The sequence below is a fragment of the Notamacropus eugenii genome, chromosome 3 (assembly GCF_028372415.1).
Source record: "Notamacropus eugenii isolate mMacEug1 chromosome 3, mMacEug1.pri_v2, whole genome shotgun sequence".
NCBI lineage: Eukaryota > Metazoa > Chordata > Mammalia > Diprotodontia > Macropodidae > Notamacropus > Notamacropus eugenii.
Genome location: NC_092874.1, coordinates 198,561,205 through 198,587,214, shown reverse-complemented (window position 1 = coordinate 198,587,214; position 26,010 = coordinate 198,561,205). Strand labels below are relative to the sequence as shown.

Sequence of the window (26,010 nt, the reverse complement as noted above, 5' to 3'; positions counted from 1 at the left end):
GTTAAAGATGTACTGTCACAATTTGTACACTTCATGTGTTAGAGTTTCCTCTGCTTCCTTTTCTGTCATTACAGCCTTCATTCAGTCTAGCGTAAGAAGCATTTGTTGCCCATTCCCCAGCACTTCAGGAGGCGTTGAGGGCATAGATTCAACAATGTAAATAGTCTGTGTTCTCAAGGAGTTCACTTTCTGCTGGGGGAAACAGAGAAATAAATGCACAATACATACCAAGTCACTGGTGAGGGGGGAGCACTGGCAGGTGAGGGGATCAGGGACACCTCGAGTGGGGGTTGTCACAAGTTAGGAAGGAGAGCATTGTTCTCTCCCAGCGTTTTGTCGGGCTGTTCCCTCCTGCCCTGACTTACCTTCCATTCCCAGTTCACCTCTACGCTGGTCCTCTCCTGCAATCCCGTGCCTCCTCGTCCTGTTGCCATCCATACCTTGCCAGGCTTTAGTATTAGATTACTCTCAATGTCTGTCTTCTCCACTCATTTATGTGCTGCTGAACAAAGTTAGAGGACGGCACCTTAGAACTTCATGCTGTACAGCTCTTCATGTGGAGGCAAAGACTTGAAAATTGAGTGGATACCCATCAGTTAGAGAATGACTGAACACATTGTGGTATGTGATTGTCAGGGAATATCACTATGCTATGAGAAATGATGAGCAGGAGGCAAGACTTAGACGAACTGATGCAAAGCGAAGTGAGCAGAACCAGGAGAACACTGTACACGGTCACAGCGATATTGATCAACGATCCACTTGATCAAGGCAATTCCAAAGGATCCATGAGGAAAAATGCTATCTACCTCCGGAGAGAGAACTGATTAACTCTGAGGGCAGATTGAAGTATACTTTTTTCACTTTATTTGTCTTATTTTTGTGTGTCTTTGTGTTTTGGGGTCTTTTTGCAGCATGGCTAATCTGGTAATATGTTTCACGTGGCTTCACACATATATTTGACATTACATTGTTTTCCTTCTTAAGGGGTGGGGGAAGGGCAGGAGAGAGGAAGGGAATTTGGAACTCAGAATTTAAAAAAAATAATGTTAAAAAAATTTTTAAATGTAATTGGGAAGTATTTAATGAAATAAAATGTTTTAAATTTTTTTAAAAGAATGCTAAAAATAAAAGAACAGGAAATAAACTTCATGCTGTGTAACTTCAGTTGAGCCCTAATTGCAGAAAAGGTTCCCTGTCCCCTGTAAAAGCTTTTCTAAGCCTCCTCTCTTCAAGTCTCCCACACTTCTGCTCCCCTTCCCCCAAGGTGAGGAACTCTCTTCTTACTCTACTGAGAAAATGAAGGTCATTGGATATTAACTCCTTTTTCTCCCCTTCTTTTCCTGTCAAAACTCCTTGACATGACATCTCTCCCCCTCTTTTTATTTTCTTCTATTATTTTATTTGCCATTTTAATTATATTAATTACCTGACTTATTTTATTTTCCTCTTCTGCTTGGCAGTGAGGTAACTCTTCTTGCTGTCACCAACCCCTATACGTGTGCCTTTGAATCCATCTCCTCTCCTCTTCTCCAGCATATGGGAACTTCAGTAATATATGGTCTCTGATTTTTTCCTTCCTGCCTTCATTCATCTCCCCATCCTTACAAATTACCACCCCCCCCCCAAGCTATTGCCCTGTATCTCCATTCTTTTTCAGTCAAACTACTAGAAAATGTTGTCTTTCCCCCCACTCCTCTCTTTCTCTTCTCAGGCCTTTGTAATCTCACTTCTTAAAGCCAAAGAAAACAAAGTTTATTAAGGATTCACCTAATTGGGTTGCCTCTTAAGGAGCCTAAGCATCTGTAACGCTTGTATTCACAAGCGGGCCAGACACAGTCCCAGCTAGACAGAGTCTGAGCGTAATCTCACTTCTTACCTCATTGTGTGACTGAAACTACTCTCTCCAAATTTATCAGTGACCTCTTACTGGCCAAGTCTGCTGCTCTTTTCTCAGTTCCTATCCCTCTCAATACTACTGATTCTTTTCCTGGGATAGTCTTTTTTTTCTCTGCTTCTCATGATTCTCTCCCTATTTATCTTACCATTCCTACGTAAACTCCATCATCTACATCACGTTCCCTTAATGAGAAGGTTTCCTAAGCCTTTCGGACAGGCCTCCTTTTTTTTCTCTGTATATATTCTTTTCTCTTGGTTACCTCATTGACTGTAATGAGTTAATTATCATCTCTGTGTTGATGACTCCCAGATTTCTATGCCCAGCCCTTGTCTCTTCTTTGAGAACTAGGTGGTCCAATGGATGAAGTTCTTGACCTCGAGTCAGGAAGAACCTGACTTCAGATTAGGTCTTAGAAATTTACCAGCTATGTGAACCTGGGCTGGTCGCTTAACCTGTTTGCCTCAGTTTCCTTAACTAGTCTTATAGTCAATGAACTACATGAATATAACTATAAAACACTATTTAAAGAAATACAGACCTAAATAATTAAAGAAATATAAGTCCCTCCTGGGTGGGATGAATCAATATTTAAAAAAGGCAATACTACTTAAATTATATATTCATTGCTGTAGCAAACTACCAAAGGATTACTTAATAGAGATAGAAAAAATAATAACAAAAGTCATTTGGAGGAATCTCAAGGGAAATGATGAAAAAAAAAGTGGAAAGACTTCAGATTAATGTTATAAAGCAATAATCATCAGAATGACCTGGTACTAGTTAGAAGAGATTAGGTACAAAACTTAACAAAAGCCAACGAATCTGACAGCTCAGTCGGAGACTCAGGAGTCCCTAGCAATGCTAAACTTTGGTGATTCTGATAATTTGGGGAGAGAATGGCCTGCAGAGCTCTATAGAGGACACAGTGACCAGTGTCACCCACCTGGGAGAGCAGTTGAAAGGGGCCTCCTGTCTAGATATCTCTTTAGCCCAGAAAACATGGAGGAACAAGAAGTGATGACACTTGAGATTGCTTTCAGGACATCTGTCCACAGAACAGATTGTCTTCCTACAAAATCTTGGTGCCTCTGGGACATTTCAGATAAAGGACCAGTAGACAACTATCCCACTACAGTTAATTGAGTAAGTGTTCTATAGAATAAACAGTGGTCAAGATCCTTTGAAGATGATGCTTGTAACCTATGAAGAACTAGTAGGAATACCACGTGAAGGAGAGACTTGAGGATTTGGGCTGCACGAGGTACACAAGCATGTGTGCGTATATAAGTAAAACTTGTTTATACATTTTTTAAAATTCTGAACATAATAAACAGTAAACAAAATAGGCATCTCCATCTACATAGAAAAACACAAAGATGTTCATGAAACTGCACATCTGTTATGTATAGCTTGCTTTTCTTTTTAAACATAAAAACAATAATAAGTAGTACTTACAGTGACCCTGCTGTGACATTCAGCAGGTTACTGTCAAAGCTATTCTACTTGTCTGTGATCCTTTCTGGCAGCCTTTTCTGTGCATTACACGTTAGTAGAACCTATTCACTTGCTACAGGACAGCTGCCTCCAAGGAAGGGTTCATATGGAGATGAATTGAGCCAAGATCTTGAATAAGAGGAAACTTGAATTTGGAACACTGTAGAGGACTGTCAAAGCTGTGTCAGCCCCTGGGCAATCACTGACTGGGCAGAGGAATGAGCTATTAAATGTGACAGCAGCTTCTTTACAGCCTGCTCTAGTCATTGGAGATCTCGGGGTAAGCATCTAGTGAGTAGGGCACTGGATTTGGAATCAAAATACCTGGTTCAGATCCTGCCTCAGACATTACTAGATATTTGATCCATGGCAAATCACAACTTCTCTCACCCTCAATTTCCTTATTTGTAAAATGGGGCTAATAATAGCATCTACCTCTCAGGATTGTTTTGAGAAGCAAATGAGATAGTATATGTAAAGAACTTTTCCAACCTTAAAGTGTTATATAATTCTTGGTTATTGTTATCATTATGACTATGTATGGCTAACCACCTAGGGATAGTGGTCAGTGCCCAACCTCCCTCTGTTGTCCATATTCACAGAACTTAGACCGAAAGCCAGTCTGTCCAAAGATCATATGCTATACTGAATCTGTCAACATACATAAATGTGTATCTGATATAATTTGAAGGCACTGAAGATTTTTGATACCTGTAGGCACGTGACACTCATTCTTTGACTCCAGAGGATAGATAACCAGAGCATTCCATGGTGGCAACAATTCATAGCAGAGGTTCCTGGATTCTCCAGCCAGTGAGTAAGCTGCCATGGAGATAATGAGTAAAGACACTACCCACATTAACAGGTACAGGACCACATAATACCTTCTAGGGAGCATGACACACAAATAGTAGTGTTTGTAAGGTCTGTTATTAATGCACGCCCACTATATGCTTTGTAACATGATCATTATTTTCTCTGTTCATGTATATAAATATCTATCTAGTGTGATTTGAAGGACTGAAAATTTTTTCACTCTCGGGGACATTCAACAATGCCTACTTTTCCCAATGTTCCCTCCATATTTTGGGAATCAGTATTAAGTAATTTAAACAACCCTACAGCTAATTGTGGAGGACCAAGAGACAATTTGGGATAGAGAGGTGTGTTCTCCTGAGCTACTTAATCTGTGGGAAGGGCTGATACAAGTGGGAGGGGGCAAATTCAGCACGATATTCATGTCATACAGCTAGAAGGAGGTGTGAGAGGTGAGGTGTTCCTGACCATAGGGCACACTTTTGATCAGGTTGCTGGAATGTAGTATACGGGAAGGTTTCAGAACTGGAGACCCTCTGTTCTGGTGCTGTTTTGAGCTGTTAACATTCCCCACCATGGCCAAGATGGTAGTGTGCTCTTTCCCTGTGAGGCCATGGTAAATAGTTGGTTTCCTGGGAAAGGGAAATCTGCTGTCTGTTGGGAGATGAAAGCTGCAGGTGGAGTGACATGCAGTGCAAGATGCAGAGTGGAGGAGCAGGGAGTTACTGGGGAAGCAGCAGAAAGGCATGCAGGCTTTGCAGTTCATTGGGGAGGGCAACGATGGAAAGCAGGGAGAGAACAGCAACTGGCAATATCTTTTGGCAGCTCAGGAGAGTGTGACGGAAAGAGTAGCAGTATGTCTGAGCAAGTGAGAGCACCCCCTGCTGGAACAACACTGTATGGAACTGACAATACACATAAAATACACTTGGTATTGATGGTGATGGTAACTAGCTAGTATTGCAGTTTTGTTTTGTTTTCTGTTGACTGTAATACAAACCCTATTTGTGTTTTCTCTTCATCCTTTGAGTATTGTGAACCATGGACCATGTGTTTTCAAGGAGAGTGCCCACTGGGTGGTGGACATTTTCAGATTATCTGGTGATCCAGAGAACATGAGAGCCCCACCAAAGTGTATCCAGTTCCTCATGGTCTGTGAGTGCAGCTGACATGAGGCTTACCAAAGACACCTTAAATTCTCCTAAAAGTTGGCCCCTGATCTATAGACACTTTAACATGACCCTTGCTTGGACAGCTGATCTTCTTCTCTTACCACACATACATCTGCAGCTGGAGCTCCTGCTATGGCTGCCAAGAATAGAAACTGTTATGAAAAAGTTTGTAAGTTTTTAGAGAATCTTTCAGTTCAAAAGTGGAGTAAGAGAAGCAGCTGTGAGGGGAGCTGGGCTTGGGAACAGACTCCCAGGTGGGACCAACTGTCTTCTCTCAGCCTGACTCAATTTTTCATTATGTTTTGTTATTTTGTCTGAACTTCCACTTACAATAAAATCATTTGACTTTTAAAATTTTTGCCTTTTTTTTAAAAAATTGCATCTGTGGATATTAAGGTGTCATTTTTCCATTAGTATGATTTAGTATAATTAGCATGATCCTTCCCTTTTTATGAGAGGACAATGCTATTATCAAGTCTTGAGGGTCCGGTGTTTTTCATATGGGGTGTAATATGGTAATGGATAAAGGTATCCTAACCATAACTGACCTCTGATTAGTAATGAAATGGGCCAGTCCATAACTGTGCATGCTACCCATAGCTGAGGCCATGGCCTTTTTCCTACCTAGTGTTAGGGCTGCTGGGCAGTTCCATGGAAAGGGAGAAAGCTATATTCCTTTGAAGGAGGGATACAAGACAGCCTTAGTGGTATAAAACTCAAATGGGGTCACTAAACCATACATGAGGTTCCCTATAGCGTGCATGTTGACTTAGAGAGCCACATATATTTATGTACTTTTTTCTTATTAATACATCAACATATATAAGCTAATCAAGAATTACATTTCAGTATGGTTCAGGTCACATTGGAGTTTGTGGGCCATGTGTTGGACACCTCCAGTGTATTGGAAAGAATATTGCATTTGCATTCAGAAGACTTGGGATCAAAACCTGATTCTGCTAGGTACCTTCTTAGGTGAGTCAGTAATCTTTCTGGGATTCAAGTTTCATCATGTTAAAATGAAGGGCTTAGATTAGATTTCCTCTAAATTGTATTTTAGCAGTCACCTGGGTGTGAAAACTTTGTTATCACCCATTACTTGTCACTCTCATCTACATGTCCAGTCAATTGCCAGTTCTTATTTCTATATCCACAACATCTTTCATGTATATATGCCCTTCTTTCCACTCCCACAGTCACCATCCTGGTTCAACCTCTTACCACCTCTTGCCTAGACTATGGTAATAGCATCCTAATTGATCTCCCTACCTCATATCCTTTCTTTGAACTACTGCTCTGGTGATTTTCTTCCTTTCTTTTTTTTTCCTTTCCTTCCTTCTTTCTTAATTTCTTTCACTCTTTATGAGATGAGTACTTGTGTGCATTTTATTATGTTACATATGCAGATCTGTTTTATGAACAATAACTGGTTCTATCAAAATTTATACCAAGGTGATCTGTAATAGTAACTCTTACCTCCAAACCAACACAGGGCTAGTTTGATGTTTGTTTAATGTAATTCACCCCTATGGTGAATTGTAGGTTATCACTTTTACTTTCTGTTTTGTGCAATTGGACAAGGTAATTTTCACAAGTCACGCGATTCAAAATATAACTGACACATCAGACAAAGGTGGTAACTGGTGCTGAAATAAGCTAAAAGATCAAGAAAAGAGGAAAACATGTGCGTTTCACTTGTATTAGACCTTTTATGAAAACAGCAGAATAATATGTGCATTATATAGCTGCTGTATTGTCATATACATGCCTTCTGACATTAAAGGTGATTGTACTGCAAGGGCAGGCTGGCTTGGCCCACCCAAGGCTCCCCTCCTCTTGGGTTTCTCTTTCTTCAATCCCTGATTCAATCTGTAGCCTCTGGGTAACACTGAGTGCATCTTCAGCAAGCATGAAGCAGTTTTACTGGAGGAAGGCACATTTTTCTTGCTGGTATTTATATCCTTGATGGTTAAGCTTTCTTCAACCATTTTTTCCTTTAACCCATTCAGTGCATAGGAAGGGACTTTAGGAAATCCTCTCCTCCAAGGGTCAGCAAACTGTAGCCCAAGAGCCAAATCCGGTCTGAATCTAAATAAGATGAAATTCCAGAAGGATAATGTAATGTCTTAGACTTGGGTACAAGAAATGAATTCCATAAGAACCAGATGAGGAAGGCAAGGTTAGACAGCAGTTCTGAAAAGGATCTGAGATTTTAGTGAACTGCAGACTCAGTGTGAGTCAGGGTATGATATGACAGGTAGAAAATCTAAAGCAATTTCAGGCTGCCTGCAGAGAAAAATGGCTGTAACGAATAAAGAAGAGATAGTCTCACTGTACTCTGATCTAGATCTCATCTGGAGCACTGGGGATAACAGTTTAAGAAGGACATTGAGAAGCTTAAGACTGTCCAGAGACAGTGAACAGAATGTTGAAAGACTTTTGAGTCCATCTCATATGAGACTCAGTTGAAAGAACTGGGCATTTGGGACCTGGATGGGAGAAATTGTGGGGGAGAGGTTGTTATGAGAAGTGTCTCTGAGTATTTGAAGGGCTGACATGTGGAGGGATCAGACATGTTGTGTTTGGCCTCAAAGGGCAAGACCAGGAACAGTGGGTAGAAGTTGCAAAGAGAAAGATTTTGGCTAAATATCAGGAAATACTTCCTAACAATTAGCGTTATCCAAAAAGAAGACAAGGCTGCCTGAAGGAGTGGTGGGATTCCTCCAGAAATGTAGATCTTCAAGCAGAGGTTAAGTGCCCATGTCTTGGGTTTGTTATAATGGGAATTCCTTTAGTATGTGGGCTGAGGTCCCGGATTAAGAAACTAGTCGATCCATTGTAAATGCTTCTTCTTCCTATTTCACTGTGAGGCAAGAAGGTACATGAAGAACTTAGAGGGAACACGTTAGCCACCCCGATGATGTAGGCCCTTGTCACTTCTGGCCTGGACTATTGAATCTGCCTTCTGTTTGGGCTGTCTGCCTCAAGTCTCTCCCCACTCCAATCCATTCTCCACTCAACTGTCAAAGTGATCTTCCTGAAAAAACAGTCTGACCTTCTCACTCCTTATTCAGCCAGCCCTAACGCCAATGACTCTCCATTACTTAAAGGATCAAATATAAAATCCTTTGTTTAGCTTTTGAAACTCTTCATAACCCGTCTTCTTGCTAAGTTTTCAACTTTACTTTCTTCTACATACAGTTCAATAATACTCACTTCCTGGCTGTTCCTGGCATATATATATTCCATATGCCTTTTTATTGGCTGTTCCTTGTGCTTCGAATTCTCTCCCTCCTTATTTCTGACTCAATTAAAATTTTCCCTTCTGCAAGGAGTCTTTCCTGATACCTTTAATGCTATTGCTTTCTGTGATTATCTCTAGTTTATTTGTGAATATATCTTGTTTGGACACAGTTGTTTGCATGTTGTCTCTCCCCAACAGCTTAAATTCTTTGAGGGTAGGAACTGGTTTTGCCTTTCCTTGTATCCCCAGTGCTTAGCACAGTGTCTGTACATAGTAGGCACTTAATAAATGCTTGTTAACTTATTTTGACTTAACCTTCTAGGTGACCAAAACTTCTAGGAAGGCCACTCTTTAACTCTGCCAGCCTAAGCAGAAGGAGTAGACTGTCATTAGGAATAAAGGAAATTCTAGAATTGTTTGGGAACTGAGACCAACTTAGGGAATGGCAAATTCATGTTTTCCATTGTGTCAGGGTCAACATTTTCTGCTTTAATGCTTTCCCTGATGTCTGGTATCTGTAATTATCTCCTGCTTCTTATGTGTATAATGATACAATTTTTATTCCTTGAATCTTGTAATGGCAAATGCAAGAATGTCACTGAAAAATGGGAAGGAATCAACATTGTTTGCTGTAGGATATATATATATATAATACATATGTCTACTGCTACCTACTCTTAATGACAGTAAAGCCTTGTTAAGATCTTTTATTGGAAATTGATTCTCCCTCCCTGTGGAATTTGAGTTAGCATTTCACATGAGGAATCCCAAGAGTGAGGAGCTAGGGAAACAGAAGCACCTCTTTTAGGCCTTTGATTCCTCACCCTAAAGAACAACTCAAGACCAGTGGCAGCACTTAGCAGATAATTGGTCAGTATCCTATAAGTGTTTGTGTCCCTTACTTTTTTTTTTAATTAATTTTATTTATTTTCATTGTTCTACAATCACTACCATATAACTTAGATTATTATTTTCCCTCCCTCCCTCCTAACCCCCCCCCCCCCTCCACGAGATGGCATACAATTTTTTAGAGGTTCTACACATACATTCCTATTAAATACATTTTTACTATAGTCATGCCGTGTAGAAGAATTAAAATGAATGGGAGAAATCATTCAACAAACCAAAACACAATACACACACACAACAATTATCTGCTGTAATCTGCAATTGAATTCCATAGATCTTTCTCTGGATGTGGAAGGCATTTGCCTTAGAAGACCATTGGGAATTTTTTTTAAGTCTTTGCATTGCAATAAAGTTCCAAGTCTACTAGAAAAAACTCTCGCACACTATGGTGATTGCTGTGCACAGAGTTCTCCTGGTTCTGCTCCTTCCACTCAGTATCAGATCATATAAGTCTTGCCAGGCCTCTCTGAAGTCTTCCTGTTCATCATTTCTTATAGCCCAATAGTTATTCCATTACATTCATATACCATAATTTATTCAGCTATTCCCCTATTGTTGGGCATCCCCTTGATTTCCAGTTTTTGGCCACCACAAAGAGTGCTGCTATAAATATTTTTGTACATGTGGGACCCTTTCCCATTTTTATGATCCCTTGGGGATACAGTCCTAGAAGTGATATTGCTGGGTCAAAGTGTATGCATATTTTTGTAGCCCTTTGGGCATAGTTCCAAATTGCTGTCCAGAATGGTTGGATCAGCTCACAGCTCCACCAACAATGTATTAGTGTTCCAATGCTCCCACATACTCTCCAACATTTATCATTTTCCTGTTCTGTCATGTTAGCCAATCTGATAGATGTGATGTGGTACCTCAGAGTTGTTTTGATTTGTATCTGTCTAATCAAAAGTGATTTAGGTCCCTTGCTTTTTAATTTTGTCCCTAAAATCAGCTAAGAAGCTAAGATCTCTTCCTCTTTTGACAACACAGATAAAATATCCTTTCTGGGCAGACAGTTCTATAGCATCTGTCAGCATAGATAAGACCCCGAGTATTCTTCCTTTGTTATCTAACTTGAGTAAATTGAGAAACATTCTAGTTCCACACTGTCCTACCTCTTAGCCAGTTGCTAGCCTCAAAGATCTCAATGCAAAAATCTTGAGTCAGAGGTAAGAGGCAACACTTTGCTCCCCAACAATCACTATTCTGTACCTTCCAAAAGGAAGGAGCATGTCTAACACACAGTGGTGGGAATTTTCCTATAAATGAAAGAAAACTGGGAATCCACTTTTAGACCTGCCACACTTCCCTAATCTGCTACACCATAGGTGAAAGACTTGTGGCCATAAAACTCTTAAATGCAGCCTAAACCAGATTAAAATGAAAATGGGAAATTTTTAATAAATGATACAGTCCATCCTAGATTATGTTAATTCGTGCTTTTCAAAGGCAACGTGTGGCCTGTAGGGATCCATTTCCATTAGAATTTGACCCCACTATACACCATTTGCCCCATTCCCAATGCAGATTTGGAGATTCTCAACATCCCACTTCCATTCCACCCAACTATAAAGATTATCTTTGAATAAATCTGCTTTGTTCATAGGCTTTTCTTTTTCCCTCCTTCCCAGTCTGGTCCACCCAGTCAGTCATCTGGAAAGATATTTGGTACCAAAGGAAGAAACTGAATCAGGAAGGAGGAACTGGGAATAAAAAGATTCTTACTTTTTAAACTCCTTGAATTTAAATTGCTGCAGTAAATAGCTCTAATTTATACATCTCATATTCACATCAGGCTCATTGATTGACTAGGATGCCAGCCAGAATCGCCTGAAATTATATTCTTTCTTTCTTTGTCCATATGCTTGATTGTCCATATAGATATGATTTCTTAATATTCCGTTTATTAAGCTTGTTATGAGGATTCCAAACCGGCTTGCATGATGTGTCACTGACTCCCATTAGATTGAGTGGGTTGAATATCTTTCTATCCTTTGTAGACTTGATGGTTGCCTATTCCATAAATACTGTCATTTACCACAGGAAGTGCATTATTAAGTTAGAATTGAAATATTCTGTGAAAGTGTACATCACTTTTTGCCTTATTGGAGTTTCTTATGTAGATTGAATTTGTGAGTTTCATTTTTCCCTCTCTTCACCTACTCCAGCTCTTATTCCCACAGTGTCCAAACAAATGAGGGTGGAAATAGTATAGGAAAAACATTGTAGTAAGAAAAATGGCTACCTTTATTCCTTCCCTCTTCCTGCCTCAGCATACAGAAATAGAAGTTAGCATTATTTTCTTGGGGCCAGCTCTGTGTGTGTCTTCCTCAGAAGCATTGTTAGTGTTGGCATTTACTAGTAATGGACTGAACTCCAGCAGTTTGCAGGGTGCCATGTAAACCATATTGAATGGAGCACATGAAAAGTAGTCAAGCAGCATGACAAAGTCAGGAGTACTTGGATGAAGCTGTTTCTATATTGGGTCTAGTTTTTACTTTAGGAAGAATAACTCATTTTACATGCAATCCTAGTTCCACCACCTCCTAACCTGTGATAATTCTTCCTTTTGTAAGAATAGTAGGAAGGGACCTTAGGAAATCATCTTGTTCAAAGGTTACCAAACTACAGCCCAAAAGACAGATCTGGCCTGCTGACTGTTTTTGTACAGTCCCTTGGGCTGAGTGGTTTTCACATTTTAAAATACAAAAAAAAAAAAAAACCCCAAACTTTATTTGCAAATCATTCTTAGCCCAAGAGCAATTAAAAAACTGGGCTCTACTTTGCCAACACCTGATCAGAGAGGTTAAATGATCTGTCCATGGTCATGCATGTGGAAATCAACAGACCTTCCTTAGGCCTTAAAAAGTACCACTGAAGGGCACAAACATCCTATAACATTTTGGATTACAATCACATGGTTACATTTCATTCTCCTGCTGGACCACATGCTCCATAAGGGCATGAGCTGTGTTTTATATAATCTTTGTGTTTTTCATAGCACTGGAGTGTTGTGTTTTTGATTCAATTCAGTAAATACTTATTAAGTACCTATTCATTGCAGAATATATTCCTAAGTGCCAGGGAAGAAAAGTGTTTTTTCCAGTATTAAAATAATATATATTAAAATAATATAATAAGGCCCAAGGAAGATACGAGGCAGATCCATACTCTGAGGTTCCTATACATTTTTATTGAGAATTAACCTCAAGGGCAGACTTGAAGGAGAAAAGAAATTCTAGCATAGTGGGTGGAAAGCTGACTGTGGCAGATACTACCTTGGATTTGTTCTAGCTGACACTTGCCTTCTCAGCATTTTAGGCGGTTCTCCATGTCTGCAAGTTGCAGAGAAGGTGCCTGCTGGCACTCTTAGTTAGGAGTGCTCTCCTCTGGGAATTCCTTCTACCAGTGAAGTCAGGATCCAGTACCCATCTCTCTCCTATAGTGAACGGCATGCAGATATGTGGGCAGAATAGAAGGGGCAGTTCTATCCATTTTGCTTTATTGATGATAGACCAGTTGTGACTAGGAAGTGCAGATCTTTTTTTTTAAATATGAGTCGGAAAAGGCCCATTGCCTATTTTTTTGAGTTACTGTCCATCTGTAGTACCGTTATGCACGAAGCTTGCTTACTTACTGAGATTATAGGTTCCTAAAAGGGGGCCTTAGAGAGCTTCTGGTCTAATCCTGTCATTTTTGTTAAGGAAGTAAATGCCCACAAAAAGTTGTATCTTACCTAGAGTAACAAAGTCTGACCAAAGGTACAAGTAGCAAGTCCAAGTCACAGAACTTGGATTAAAATCCAGGTCCTTTGACGCAAAATCAGTACTCTTCCTACTAAATTACACTGCCTCAGAGGTTGATGGGGCAATGTTCCTCCCACCCTTGCTTTATAGTTGATGTTTTTTTCTACAACCATGCAGCAGATGGGTCTCTCCATCTTACATTGAGTGACTTGTTAAGAGAATTTGGATGCCTAATGAGCTTGGTGTTTTTCCCTTCCATTAGATGGACCTCACTGTGGAGACCCTCTTTGGCTTCATGCAGGAGCGGCAGAAGAGGTACTCAAAGTACGCCGAACAGATCCAGAAGGTCAATGAGATATCCTCCATTCTCCGCCGCATCCAGATGGGCATTGACCAGACTGTACCTCTGATGGAGAGACTGAACAGCCTGCTTCCTGAGAACGAGAGGCTGGAGCCCTTTAGCATGAAGCCAGAGCGTGAGCTCAAGTCATAGTTGTTTACAAACCCTTTCCCAGGACTGGCCAGCGAGACTTTTCTCCATGGAGTGATAGAAACCAATAATGCCCAGAGAGTATTTGGAGCCGTTATACCACTAGCAGGCAAGAGTTGGCTTTTTGTTTGGTTTCCCGTTCTCTGTGATGGGAAGAGAAGCGGTCCAGATCAGGATATGACTCCCCAATCCCGAGTCATGGGGATTGTTGCTACTTGATGTGAACCAAATTCTTTCATCTCACCAGTCTGGAAGTCTTGAAGACCAGCCTCAACAATGCTGCTGAAACATAAGCCATTCAGTCCTTGTCAACTCTGCAGAGAACTCTGCCCTAGAAATTCTCTGTTGTTGTTATTGTCATCATTTGAGTTATACATGTGCAGCCTATTTGCAGATAAGCTGGTCCAGTTAAAGCAGGAAGAGGACTAGAGAGGATCTTTTCATGACTTTATGTGTTTGTCAGTAAATGGCTGTTAAAAGGCCCTTTGATTTGTAGGGTTATAAATGAAAAACTTGAATCCATATGTGTCTGTGTTCTTACTGTTCCTACATTAGTCATGTCAAGTCCTTGGGCTGGGGTGCCTTCTTTGACTAAACCTGGATACATTTTGGTTTAGTTATGTTGCACCCATCTTTTGTGAGGATCCATATGCACAGAACACTTTCTTTGGGCACCATCTAGCTGGTGCATATCACTTTAAGTGATTGGTATCCTTGACCTAGCTATAGTATAGGTTTGGTTCTGTCATTATTGGAGTCATAGGATTATAGATTGAGAGCTAGAAGGCACCTCAGAGGGCATTTAGTCCAACCAGCTGATTTTATAAAAGAGAAAATTGAGGCCCAAAGAGGTTGTGACTTGCTCAAGGTCATACAGGCAGTGAACACAGGTAGGATTTGAGTCCTATGACTTCAAATCCAGCAGTCTTTCCACTGTATCATGAAGTCCAACCCCTTCATTTTACAGATGATTAAGACGCAGAGATAAATGATCTATTTGGAGTCACACAGATGGTAAGTAGCAGAGTTAGAAGTAAAACGTTCTTAGTTGTTTTGGTACCATACTGGACCCAGAAATGTATGTTACAACACCCTGATGAATCAAACATATACATATGCACATATATGTATATGTGTGTGTTGAGGGTGTGTGTCCAGTAGTCTTCTTTCCTTCCTTTCTGCCCTTTCCCTTCCTCTTTCCCTCTATATTTCTCTCCTGTCCTTTTCTCTCCCCCAGGCTGGAAATGTAGGGGTTACTCATGGGTCCAGTTCCACTTTGATAAGCATGTGGATTTCACCATGTTAATGCTGAATTTAGTGCAGACTCAGTTGGCTTAGCCCACTACAACTCAGAATTCCTGAGCTCAAGAAGTCTGCCATTCCTCATAGCCGGGATTATAGATGTGCACCACCACACACAGGACATTTTTCTTTCATAAAGAAAAGCTGCTTTCAGTGCTGCTGACTAATTATGGAGTATTTGGTAAATATAATAATTTTACTTGAAACAAAAGGCCTGCTCAGTGTCTAGGACAGTACTGTGTACCTCCTAAGCATTCAGTGAGTCCTGGCTGACTGACTGAATGGATAAAAGGAAGTCAGGAGGCAGACTTGAGAAAGGAGGACATTTCAGGCATGGGGTCTAAAGGTAGCAAAATGTGTTTTAAGATGAAAAAGGGTAGTTTTCAAGAATTTAAAATTTCAAGTGGTCTCTTTTAAAATGTGATCTCTTGGGTGAATTAACATCTCTTGCTAGATTTTAACCAGATCCCTATTGTGAAATTCATGGAACTTGGATTTCAGTTAAATGCATAAAATAACCAAAGGGAGAAGAGGATGTTTCAGTTCCAATTTTAAAATGTGGTTTCAAAAACTGAGTTAAATAGCAGCTGCATATATAGGCTTGCTAAGACCAGTGAGAAGCTGGGATACTGATTCTGTTACTCCCAGTGAGAAAAGGCTCCTAGTAAGTCAGTGCCAGCCAAAGGGAACCGAGTAAGAAGTTCATTTAGGCAGCTGTTGCTATCTGAGTTGAGGGCAACTAGCTCTTATTCCCCACAATGTAACAGAATTCAAGATCAACTGATCAGTAGAAGAGAAGCAGGTAGCCAGCCAAGGTGGATGAGATCAGAAGCCAACCAGGTTGGGACTAGGAGCCCTGAGAGGCCCCTCAGTCCTATTAGCCTGGTTTGTTCTTATTGTTCAGTGGCTTTTCCATCACATACAACTCTTTGTGACCCCATTTGGGGTTTTCTTGGTAAAGTTACTGGAGTGGTTTGCCAATTCTTTTCTCAGCTCCTTTTACAGATGAGGAACTAAGGCAAACAGGGCTAAGTGACTTGCCCAGGGTCACTCAGCTAGGAAGTACCTGAGGCTAGATTTGAACTCAGGAAGAGAAATCTTCCTAACTTAAGGCCTGGCACTCTATCTACTGTGCCACCTTGCTGCCCATTAGCCTGGCTAGGGCCACAGATTTTCAAGAGGCCACTCTGGCAAAAGGGAAAAAGCAATTTTCAAGGGTGCATGATCTCTGAGCATGAGAGGTTTCACAAGGACTTTTAAAATGTAATTTCTCAAGAAAAGCATGGAGAAAGACTATCATAGAACCACTACCTCTAAATAGATGAAAGAAGTTCTAGTCCAACTTCCTCATCCCTTTATAAAGAAATGGAGGTCTGAAGAAATGAAGTGTCTTCCCACACCTGGGGGGGCAGAGCTGGAATCTGAAGCAGGGTCTCTAGAGCATATTCCCTCTTGAAGCAAGTTCTCAAGAACTTCTCTGATTCAGTAGCCTGACCCAGAGAATTTAATAGCTAGTGTAGGCTGAGGAATTACATTTTTTTGAAATTTAATCATCATTTACTTTTTGTTTACCTATGAAATCAAACCTTTGTATTCCACCCTCTACCAACTAAGAACTGAAGCTTGAAAATGGTCGCACGGGTCAGGTATCAATATCCTCACTGTATGTATTTTACAAATACAACCCTCTGGTGAGTGGTTTCCTTGCTCTAACTTTGGTATACATTTGATTGCCTTTTTTGGGGCAGGGAGGGGAGAGGGATTAGGTTTCTCTATCTCACTCAGGCTGGAAGTGCAGCAGCCACTCATAAACCCAACCCCACTGATGATGGGCATGAAGCTTTGACCTACTGTTTCTGACCTGGGCCAGTTTGCCCCCTTCTCTCCTCCCAGAAGTTCACCATATTGGCTTTTGTCTTGCCAGTAGGCTTGGATGATTCTGGAAGAGAGAGTGAGGCTGATGACTTTGTGCAACTCTGCCTCACTTAAATCCAATTCACCCACAAGTAGAGATATCACCTGTGATGTCACTGATCCTCTTCAAAAATGAAGGACAAACAACAACCACATTGGTGCTGACTTGGTGTGGAGCCCTACTACACCTACTGCAGCTTATAATTTCCAAACTTAAGAGATACTCAGCCTCCCCAGTAGCACGGACCCAAGCGATGCACCACCATGTCAGGGATTCTGATGTTCTTAGGAATATAAGATTCTAGATTAAGAGCAATAAGGGACCTTATAAGTCATCTAATCAAATCATACAAATAAGGAAACTAAGGCCAAGAGAGGTATTTTACAAATATAAAAAGTAGGATGTATATTATAACAAAGCCTACCACTGTTAGCAAGGCAATAAGAATGGATTTTCTCACTTAATTTCAACAGCTTTAATGATCTGGGGCATGGGGAAGGTTAAATCTACCTAATATAGCTATGTCTAGCCAAATACCTAAAAAATTCTTGGCCAGAAATTTCTCTAATGGAGTTTATTCCCAGAAGCGTATATGAAAAAATACAACTAACCAAAGTAACTAACACTCTCTAAGGTCTCTTGTAAGAGCTCAGAATCTGGGATCTGTGAACCAACAGCCTTTTCTAGTGCTGGATAAAGGGAAGCTCAAATAGCAAAAAGGCTGGACAAACAAATTCTATTTGGTGCCTGTTTGGGAGAGAATGAATTTTGACCCTTTCATTTCCTAGAGAATTCAGAGTACTGTGTTGGAAGGGACCTTGGAGCCCAGCTGATCTAAATTCTTTCATTTTACAGTACTGATAAAACAAACAAAACAAAAAGACGTTTAGAAAAGTTATGACCCAAGGCCACGCAGCCAGAAATAATTCCCTCTTGCCAAATGCTGGGACAACGTTAATCTTCATGGAGACTGTGAGCCTTAAATCTTTCCTCCCCACCCCTATGGATATTTAGGGTGGTTTTTTTGAATCTTTATCTGTAGAAACTGGATGCTCTCGTATGCCAATTGTGTTAGGTCTCCTTGTGCCTGGCTAGTTATAGGTTTAGTTATTTTAGGAAATAACACGCCTGCCTTGTTGCCCAGTAACAAGGACAGTCTTTCCCTAGCTGTTTTAGGAAACCTATAGACGGTAAGTCTGACAATCGTGGTAGATACCCAATAGGGAGAGTCTTCTTCAATTAGTTTTAAAAAAAATGGATTCCCAGTGAAGAAAGGATTTTTAAGGATATAAGGGAGCTAACTGTCTACCATCACTAGTCTAAATTTAGTAATTTTACTGATGGTAAAGCTGGAGATTTGGAACATTTTTTTCTTATCAAAGTCTAAGAAAAATTCAAAATTAAGGTCTAATTTTGAAAAGACGTGTTCCAGGCAAGCTGTAAGTATGTCCTACCTTATAAAATATAACATTATTTTATAAATATATAAATACACATTACATGTGATATATATTATAAAATATATATATTTATAAAACATAAAATATAACATTTTGCAAATATATAAATATATAAAAATACACATTACAGACCTAGAGCTTAATGTTTTAGCTTGAAAGAGTTAAGGTTCGTATGGAGGCAGCATGATGGTGCATTGGAAAGTGCTGGATTTGATGTCAGAGACCCTGGGTTCCTATGCAGGCGGCCATTTTTTGAGCTCTATGACCTTGGGCAAGTCAAGACCCTTTCTGGGTCTGCTTCCTCATCTGTAAAATGAGGGAGTTGTAGACAGATGATCTTGTGATCAAGCACAAACTATCAGCAAGAAAGGGTTTTAGAGATAATCAAAGGTTATCAGTTCAACCAACTCATTTTATACATGAAATGTGGGAGGTAGACTGTCATTAGCTATGGTTGAGTTATTTAAGTTGTGTTTGACTCTTCATGGCCCCATTTGGGGTTTTCTTGGCAAAGATACTGCAGTGATTTGCTATTTCCTTCCCTAGCTAATTTTACAGCTAAGGAAACTGAGGCAGAGAAGGTTAAATTGCCTACGGTCATATAACTAGTGTTTGAGGCCAGATCAGAATTCATCAAGATGAATCTTCCAGACTCTAGGCTCAGCTCTCTATCTACTGCACCACCTAGCTGCCCTTGTCTTACTGGAAAGAAGCCCAAACTTTGAGTTAGAAGAGCAACTCTGAATTCTGGTACTTGATGTGTGACTACTGACAAGTCATTTCTCTCTCTGGGCTTTCATTTGTGAAATGAGACGGAGGAATAAGACTAAATAAATTATTCCATCTAGCTCTAAATCTGGGATCCAATAAATTACAAATCATTCAAAAAAAAAATTAAAAGGGTCCAGACATCAAGTAATCTGCATGAAGTCACACAATTAGTAGTTGGCAGAGCCAGGATTCAGTCCCTAGCCTTAATTCTACCCTCTCTTGTTTGGAGGACAACTGAAGAGTTGTGTTTTTATAGAAAGGTATTTAGACAACCTGTCATTCTTTAAAAAAAAAAAAACTGACAAAAGTCTACCCCAAGAACCCTTGTCTAGAAGGTACTTGAGGGCTGCCAACAACAGACTGCATTTCTGCTTTTGAGTTTTGTTTTGGTCTGGACCTGGGATTTCATTGGGACAGGGATCACCTTCAATGCAATTTGGCACCTGCTATACAACGTACAGTCTTTAAGAGTTATCTGGGACGCTAAGACATGCCCAGGGTCACAAAGGTAGTGCTGGGAGAGAGATGGGAATCTTCATAACTCACAGGCAAATTCTGTCCATTAGGTCACAGTGCCTCCTAACTGAGGCTGGAGAAACAAGTGTGGCTCAAACATAATGGATCTGTTGGTTACCAAAGGGGAACAAAGGCAGAGCTGCACCAGCTATAGGCACACAGGAATGCTGGATAATATCCTATTTCCTCAGCTAGCCCTGTCCCTGCCACTCTACACTCGTGGCAGAAAGAGGGTATGAAGCAGAGAGTACACACAGCAGAGTTGGAACAGATGTTGGTATACACTGGGCTTCAGACATTCTGCATTTCCTTTCATTCTTTAAGTAAGGGCTTCAATTCAGCAGAGTGAAGAAAGGATATAGAGCAGCAGGGCCTGCAGTCAGAAAGACCTGAGTTCAAATCCAGCCTCAGACACTTTACAAACTGCGTGATCCTGGGCAAGTCACTTAACCTCTGCCTTGGTTTCCTCATCTGTAAAATTGGGAAAACCATCTTCCTGGTTTGTTGAGAGGATCAGATGAGATATTTATAAAGTGCCTTGTGCCAAGTAGGTATTTTAATAAATGCTTGCTTCCTTTTTTAAGTACTATAGCACTTGCACCCTTCTGAAAGTTGAAAGAACCTGGTGGTCGTAACAGTAATGATAATAAACATTCATATAGCATTTACTTTGTGCCAGGCACGGTGCTCATAGTAATTTGCTACGATTTGCTCAGGGTCACCCAGCTAACGAGTATCTGACTCAGGTGTTCCTGACGCTAGCCTCAGCACTCTCAGTCCACTGCACTACTTTGCTTTAAGGTTTGCACAGCACACAACAGATATTACCTCAGTGGCTCCTTAGAAGCTGGGAGAGGGAGAGGACATCACGTGTCAGTAGTTAAGTGACTGCTCAGGATCACATAGCTATTGTGAAGCAGGATTCGAACCTGGGTCAATGGAGGTTCAGGCTTACCACACCACCTATGCACCAAGAGTTTGCAATAAGGCGTGAATGACTGGTTGGCTGCCTCTAACAGAGGACAGGAGAAACAGAATACCCTGGAATTCATTTGCATTTAGCTGGTTTTTCTTTCTCCTATTCTTCAGACACATTCAACTTAAAAAAAGCAATCAGCTTTCTGAGCTGGCTTGCTGCTCCTTTCTCGATGGAACTTCCCACCCATTTTCTATCTGCTCCTTTGCCTGGTCTATTTTACTGCCCCATTCAGACAATAAGTCTCCCTTTGTGACATTCTCCCAAGGTAGTGCAAAGAGAAATTAGGTCAATGGCTGGTTCAGCCAGGTCCCTCAGCCTTGTTCAGACAGGGTAAAAAAGGTTCATTTCCATTTTATGACAGGGTTGAATGTCTCATAGTTTCTGACATATATGGTACCTCCCATTCACATTTCATGGTCACAAAGGAGAACTCGTAACTCAACCTCTCAATTAGTCACATAATGGAAATGCAAAATTTGTTTTGTAAATTTACTTTTCCAATAATACATTCAACATCTTTTTCCCCTCGTACCTGGTCAGCCTTTTAAGCTGGTATGTGGGTGTTACCTTTGGTCGGCAAATTCTCTAAAATCTTCAATGCCAGCGATTTCAAAGGAAAATATTTATTTCCCAGTTATTTTTCTCCACTTTGGGGCTTTGTAATGATAATTATGAACCAGTGAATGAGATGTGATCTGTATACAAAACCTTCGTGATCCCAGTGATTCTGATCCTGCCAATGGAATTCTCTCCCCTCTGACCAGACAAAAATTGTCTTCACTCTGACAAGACAGAATCTAGACCAGAGCTGTGCTATACCCCAGCCAGCAAGGACAGGATATTGGAAAGATACTGCTCTTAGGAGACCCATATTCAAATTCTGGTTGTCAGGAAACTCAGGGCCCCAGGCACACTGGGTTATTCCCCAATCTCGTTTTCTGAAGGGTGAAATAAAGCTCATGAAACCTGCCTGCCCTAACTGCTTCATTGGGTTGCTGGGAGGAAGATACTTTTTTGATCTTAGAAGTTTTGAACACAATACAAATGTTAGTGTGGTGTAGTGGATATGACAACTTTGGTTCAAATTCCACTTCTAACATCTACTGGCTGGGTATGACCATGGCCAACTCATTTAACTCCCAGGACCCTTCTAGCTCAAAATCTATGATGCCATGCATTCTCTTTAACATTTTTTTTTTTACTGGAGATTCTTCTTAGAACTAGAGGTAAGGAAATTTCGATTTCTGCAAACCCAACCAGCCAGGTGATACGGTGGATAGAGCACTGAGCCTGAAGTCCAAAAGATCTGAGTTCAGGTCCTGCTTCATTTGCCTTGGTTTCTCAATGATAAAATGTGGACACACTGGAGAAAGAAATGGCAAATGACTTCATATAAATGACTGAACAACGAAACCAAAATCCAACCGTGTGTGTGTGTATGTATGTGTGTCCATATCGAAATTGTAATGATCAAATTGACTTGTGTTCACATCATGTATAATCATCCATATCAAAACTGATCAAATTGACTTATGTGTACACATAATGTATAACTGTCCATATCAAAATTGTAATCAAATTGATTTAAGTGTGTACACATCATGTATAATCATCCATATCAAAACTGTAAGGATCAAATTGACCTAACATTGTATTCTTCCAGATCAGCTGTTAATTTGTCTTTTAATATGTTAATATATTACTTTAAATATGTAAACACATATAATTATTCTGCACACACATTTAACATAAAGGGAGCCAGGTGGGATTCACAGAATTCTTTAAATGGCAGAAGCAGCAATGAGTTTAACATTCAAAGGTACCCAGAAAATATTTTTCTTCTGCTAACAAATGAAAAAGCATTGAGAAAGCATTTACTCTGTACCAGGCAGTGCTAACCACTGGAGATTATAAATACACAATTGAAACAATCCTAGCTCTCAAAGAGCTTATATTCTAGGGGAAGATACATAGGAGAATGGGCAAGGGAAGGGAAGGGAAGGGGAGGCCCGATATCACAGGAATAGGGAGTCCCTTTCCCAGAACAACGATGGCATGGTAGTGTTACTTTGGGGGTAGCTAGGTTGTGCAGTGGATAGTCAGAAAGTCTCATCTTCTTGAATTCAAATCTGGCCTTAGATACTAGCTCTGTGACCCATGGTAAATCACTTAACCCTGTTTGCCTCAGTTTCCTCATCTGTGAAATGAGCTAAAGAAGAAAATGACAAACCACTCCAGTATCTCTACCCAGAAAACCCCAAATGGGGTCACAAAGAGTCAGACATGACTGAAACAACACTACAAAAACAGAAGTATTGTTTTGATACTGTGCCAAAAGCACCAAGTCAGAAGGGCTGGGAAGAAAGAAAAGAATGGCAAGATGGCCAGGGTTAACAATGGATTGAAATATGAAGCTTGGTCTGGGGTCAACCAGATACAATGGGTTTCTTGAGTTGGCCACTGCCATCAGCACCAACCAATCAAGACAATCGGCCCCCAGAACTGAGTGGACTAAAACATGACTATCCTCAGTATCAGCATAGTGTATCCCTAGAAAAGTCCTAACAGCTGAAAGCAAAAGCACAGTGCAGGGTTTGTTTCCTATATCTGAAACTAACCATTCCTAACAATCTAGCTTTAGCTTAAGCCATGGGCTAATATCTCTTTCATGACTCCACCCCAGAAGTAATTTGGTACAGGAAAGAATATTATTGGTCTGGTAAAAGGCCTCCAGTGGTGTGCCCCAGGGATCTCTTTACTACTAGATGGAAGAGTCAGAGTGGAGAAAGATTCTAACAGAATACATTACTGGACCAAATTAACAAATTCTTTTGTTTTTACTAGACCTGTGATTTCATTGGTGTGGAGGAGGAACTTTCCCCATACAGATCAGTACTTGCTCTACAATTTGGTCTTCCAGAACTGTCTGGGTCACTGAGAAGGTGACTTGCCCAGGGTCACATGGCTAACATACGTCAGGAAGGACTTCCTCAACCCAGGCCCTTCTGACTTTAAGCTCAGCTCTCTTCCTTTCAAGATGAAATATCACAGGGATAAATGTCAAGTCAACTTAGGTATTAATGTCCAGTTAATTTAAATTAAATTAAAATTTCTAATTAATTAAAATCTCACAAGTACAAGATGGCAAAAACTGTGCCTAGACATTGGTTCATCTGAAAAAGATTCAAATGTTTTAGTGCAATGCAAGCTCAGACGCTCCTAGGCTAGGTGGTAGAGTGGAGTGGATAAAGTGCTAGGCCTAGCCTCAAGGAGACCTAAGTTCAAATCTAGCCTCAGACACTAGCTACCTATTTGACCACTTAACCTTTCCCTCAGTTTCCTCAACTGTAAAGTGGGGATAATAGCATCTACCTCACAAAGTTGTCAAGATCTAATAAAAAATTTGTAAATTGCTTGGTACAATGCCTGACACATAGTAGGTATTATATAAATGCTGTTATTATTAAAATGCAAATCAGTAATTTGGCCTACGAGAGAGCTAATGCCATCTCAGGCAGCATAAAGACAGGCATAATGCACAGGACAAGGGAGGCAACATTTCACTGTCCTCTGCCCTGGTCAGGCCTCATCTGGAGCAGGGCAGGCCATTCTGGGAATCACATTGTAGGAAGGACAGTGTTAGAATGGTGAAGGACCTTGAGTTCATTCTACGTGAGAACTGGCTGAATGAACTGGGGATATTTTTCTAGAAGTGAGGAGCTGGGCAAAGGTCAGACAGGGTGTTTTCAGCTTTTTCTGCTTTGTCCTCAGAAACCAGTCCCAGAAGCAATGAGTGAAAATTGTAAAGAGGGGAGCTTAAGCTTCCATGTTAAGGAAAACCTTCCTGCCAATGAGAACCATCCCCAGAGGGGACCAGGCTGCTGGCCTGGGAGGCTGCCCTTCACCAGAGGTCTTCCAACAAAGGCTTGATGATTCTTATTCAGGTATAAGTTGTACCAGATGACCTCTAAGGTCTTAGTTTCTGTAATTAGGTTCAAACTTGTTGCGTTAATTTGAATCTTCCTTACTCATCTGGAACACAAAGGGGCTGATCTAAAATGAGCTCTAAAGCTCCTTCCAACACTGATGTTCTGTAATGCCCTACCCAACCAGTGTGAGTGGGTGTTTCCCATCTCTGCCTTTGCCTCTATCATGACAGTAAATAGCTAACATCTTTTATAGATCTTTTAAGGCTTATAAAGTGCATTTGATCTTCAAAAATGCCCTATGAGATGGTGACTTCAGGTTCTATTATCCCTGTTACAGAGGAAGTCACTATGTCTGAGATGTTAAGTGACTTATAGTTAGTAGGTGTCAGACTCCACGTCCAACACCTGCCTTCTCTTGTCTTTTTATACAAGCTTTGAGCACAAGGTCCCTTCACTGATGCCTCTTCTAACCTCCCCTTCTGTTCTTCCTACTATACTCGTCCTTGCCTGTCTCTTCTATTCAATATTCTTTAAACTTTTATCATTGGCAGCAGAGGATAGAGTGCTGCACCCAGAACTGGTCAAGAATTCAAATACAACCTCGAGACGGTGACTCTGGGCAAGTCACTTACCCTTTCCCAGCACAGGTTTCCTCATCTACAAAACAGGGATAATGTCCACCACCTCAAAGTTTGGAAAGTGCTTTGCAAGTCCTAAAAAGTGCTGAACGCATGCAAGCTATTATTACTTACTGGGGAAAGGGAGGAAGAGATGTGACAGTACTAAAATCCAACATGGCACTGGGATTGAGCATCAGGAGTCAGGAAATCTGAATGTTTGTTCAAGTAATGGTAGCGACTAGTTGTATGACCTTGAATAAATCCACTTAATTTCTCTGAACCTCAATTTCCTCCTCCATCAACCCAGATTGCTGGACCAGATGATCTCTAAGGCTACTTCCCAGCTCTCAAGTTAGATGAGCCTTCCTTCATCTGTTCATCCCACACGCTTAGCCAAACTGCATCTCAGACTTCTTCATCCTTCTTCTCCTCCCTCCCCCAAAAGAACATACTTCCTAAAGAACATGGAGAAACAGATGTTGATGCAAGAGACAACTCCATTAGCTGGCCTCCTACCTCACACCACCCATGTACCCTGTGTTACCAGTGACACTGCCCTCTTTTGTTCTCCCTCACACATGACACACCATCTCCTGACTCCACTGGCTGTCCCGATTTCTTCCTCCTCATCTATACCTTTTAGCTTCCCTGAAGTCTTAGCTAAAGTTCTATCTTCTAAAAAAAGTGCCTTTCCCATCCTTCTTTTATCTCTGTGCCTTCCCTCAGAGATTATCTACAACTTACCCTGTG

At 40.7% G+C, this 26,010-nt stretch overlaps 1 protein-coding gene across 6 annotated transcripts in view; it reads left to right on the top strand.

Moving 5' to 3' along the window:
* Nucleotides 1-14,290, top strand: part of BORCS5 (BLOC-1 related complex subunit 5) — an 89,557-nt gene extending 75,267 nt beyond the window's left edge. For all 6 annotated transcript variants that reach the window (XM_072653920.1, XM_072653919.1, XM_072653922.1 and 3 more), the window contains one exon: nt 13,541-14,290. In XM_072653920.1, the coding sequence (XP_072510021.1) occupies nt 13,541-13,771 (231 nt within the window). In that variant the 3' untranslated portion in view covers nt 13,772-14,290. The remainder of the gene's footprint in view (nt 1-13,540) is intronic.
* The last annotated feature ends 11,720 nt before the right edge of the window (nt 14,291-26,010 follow it).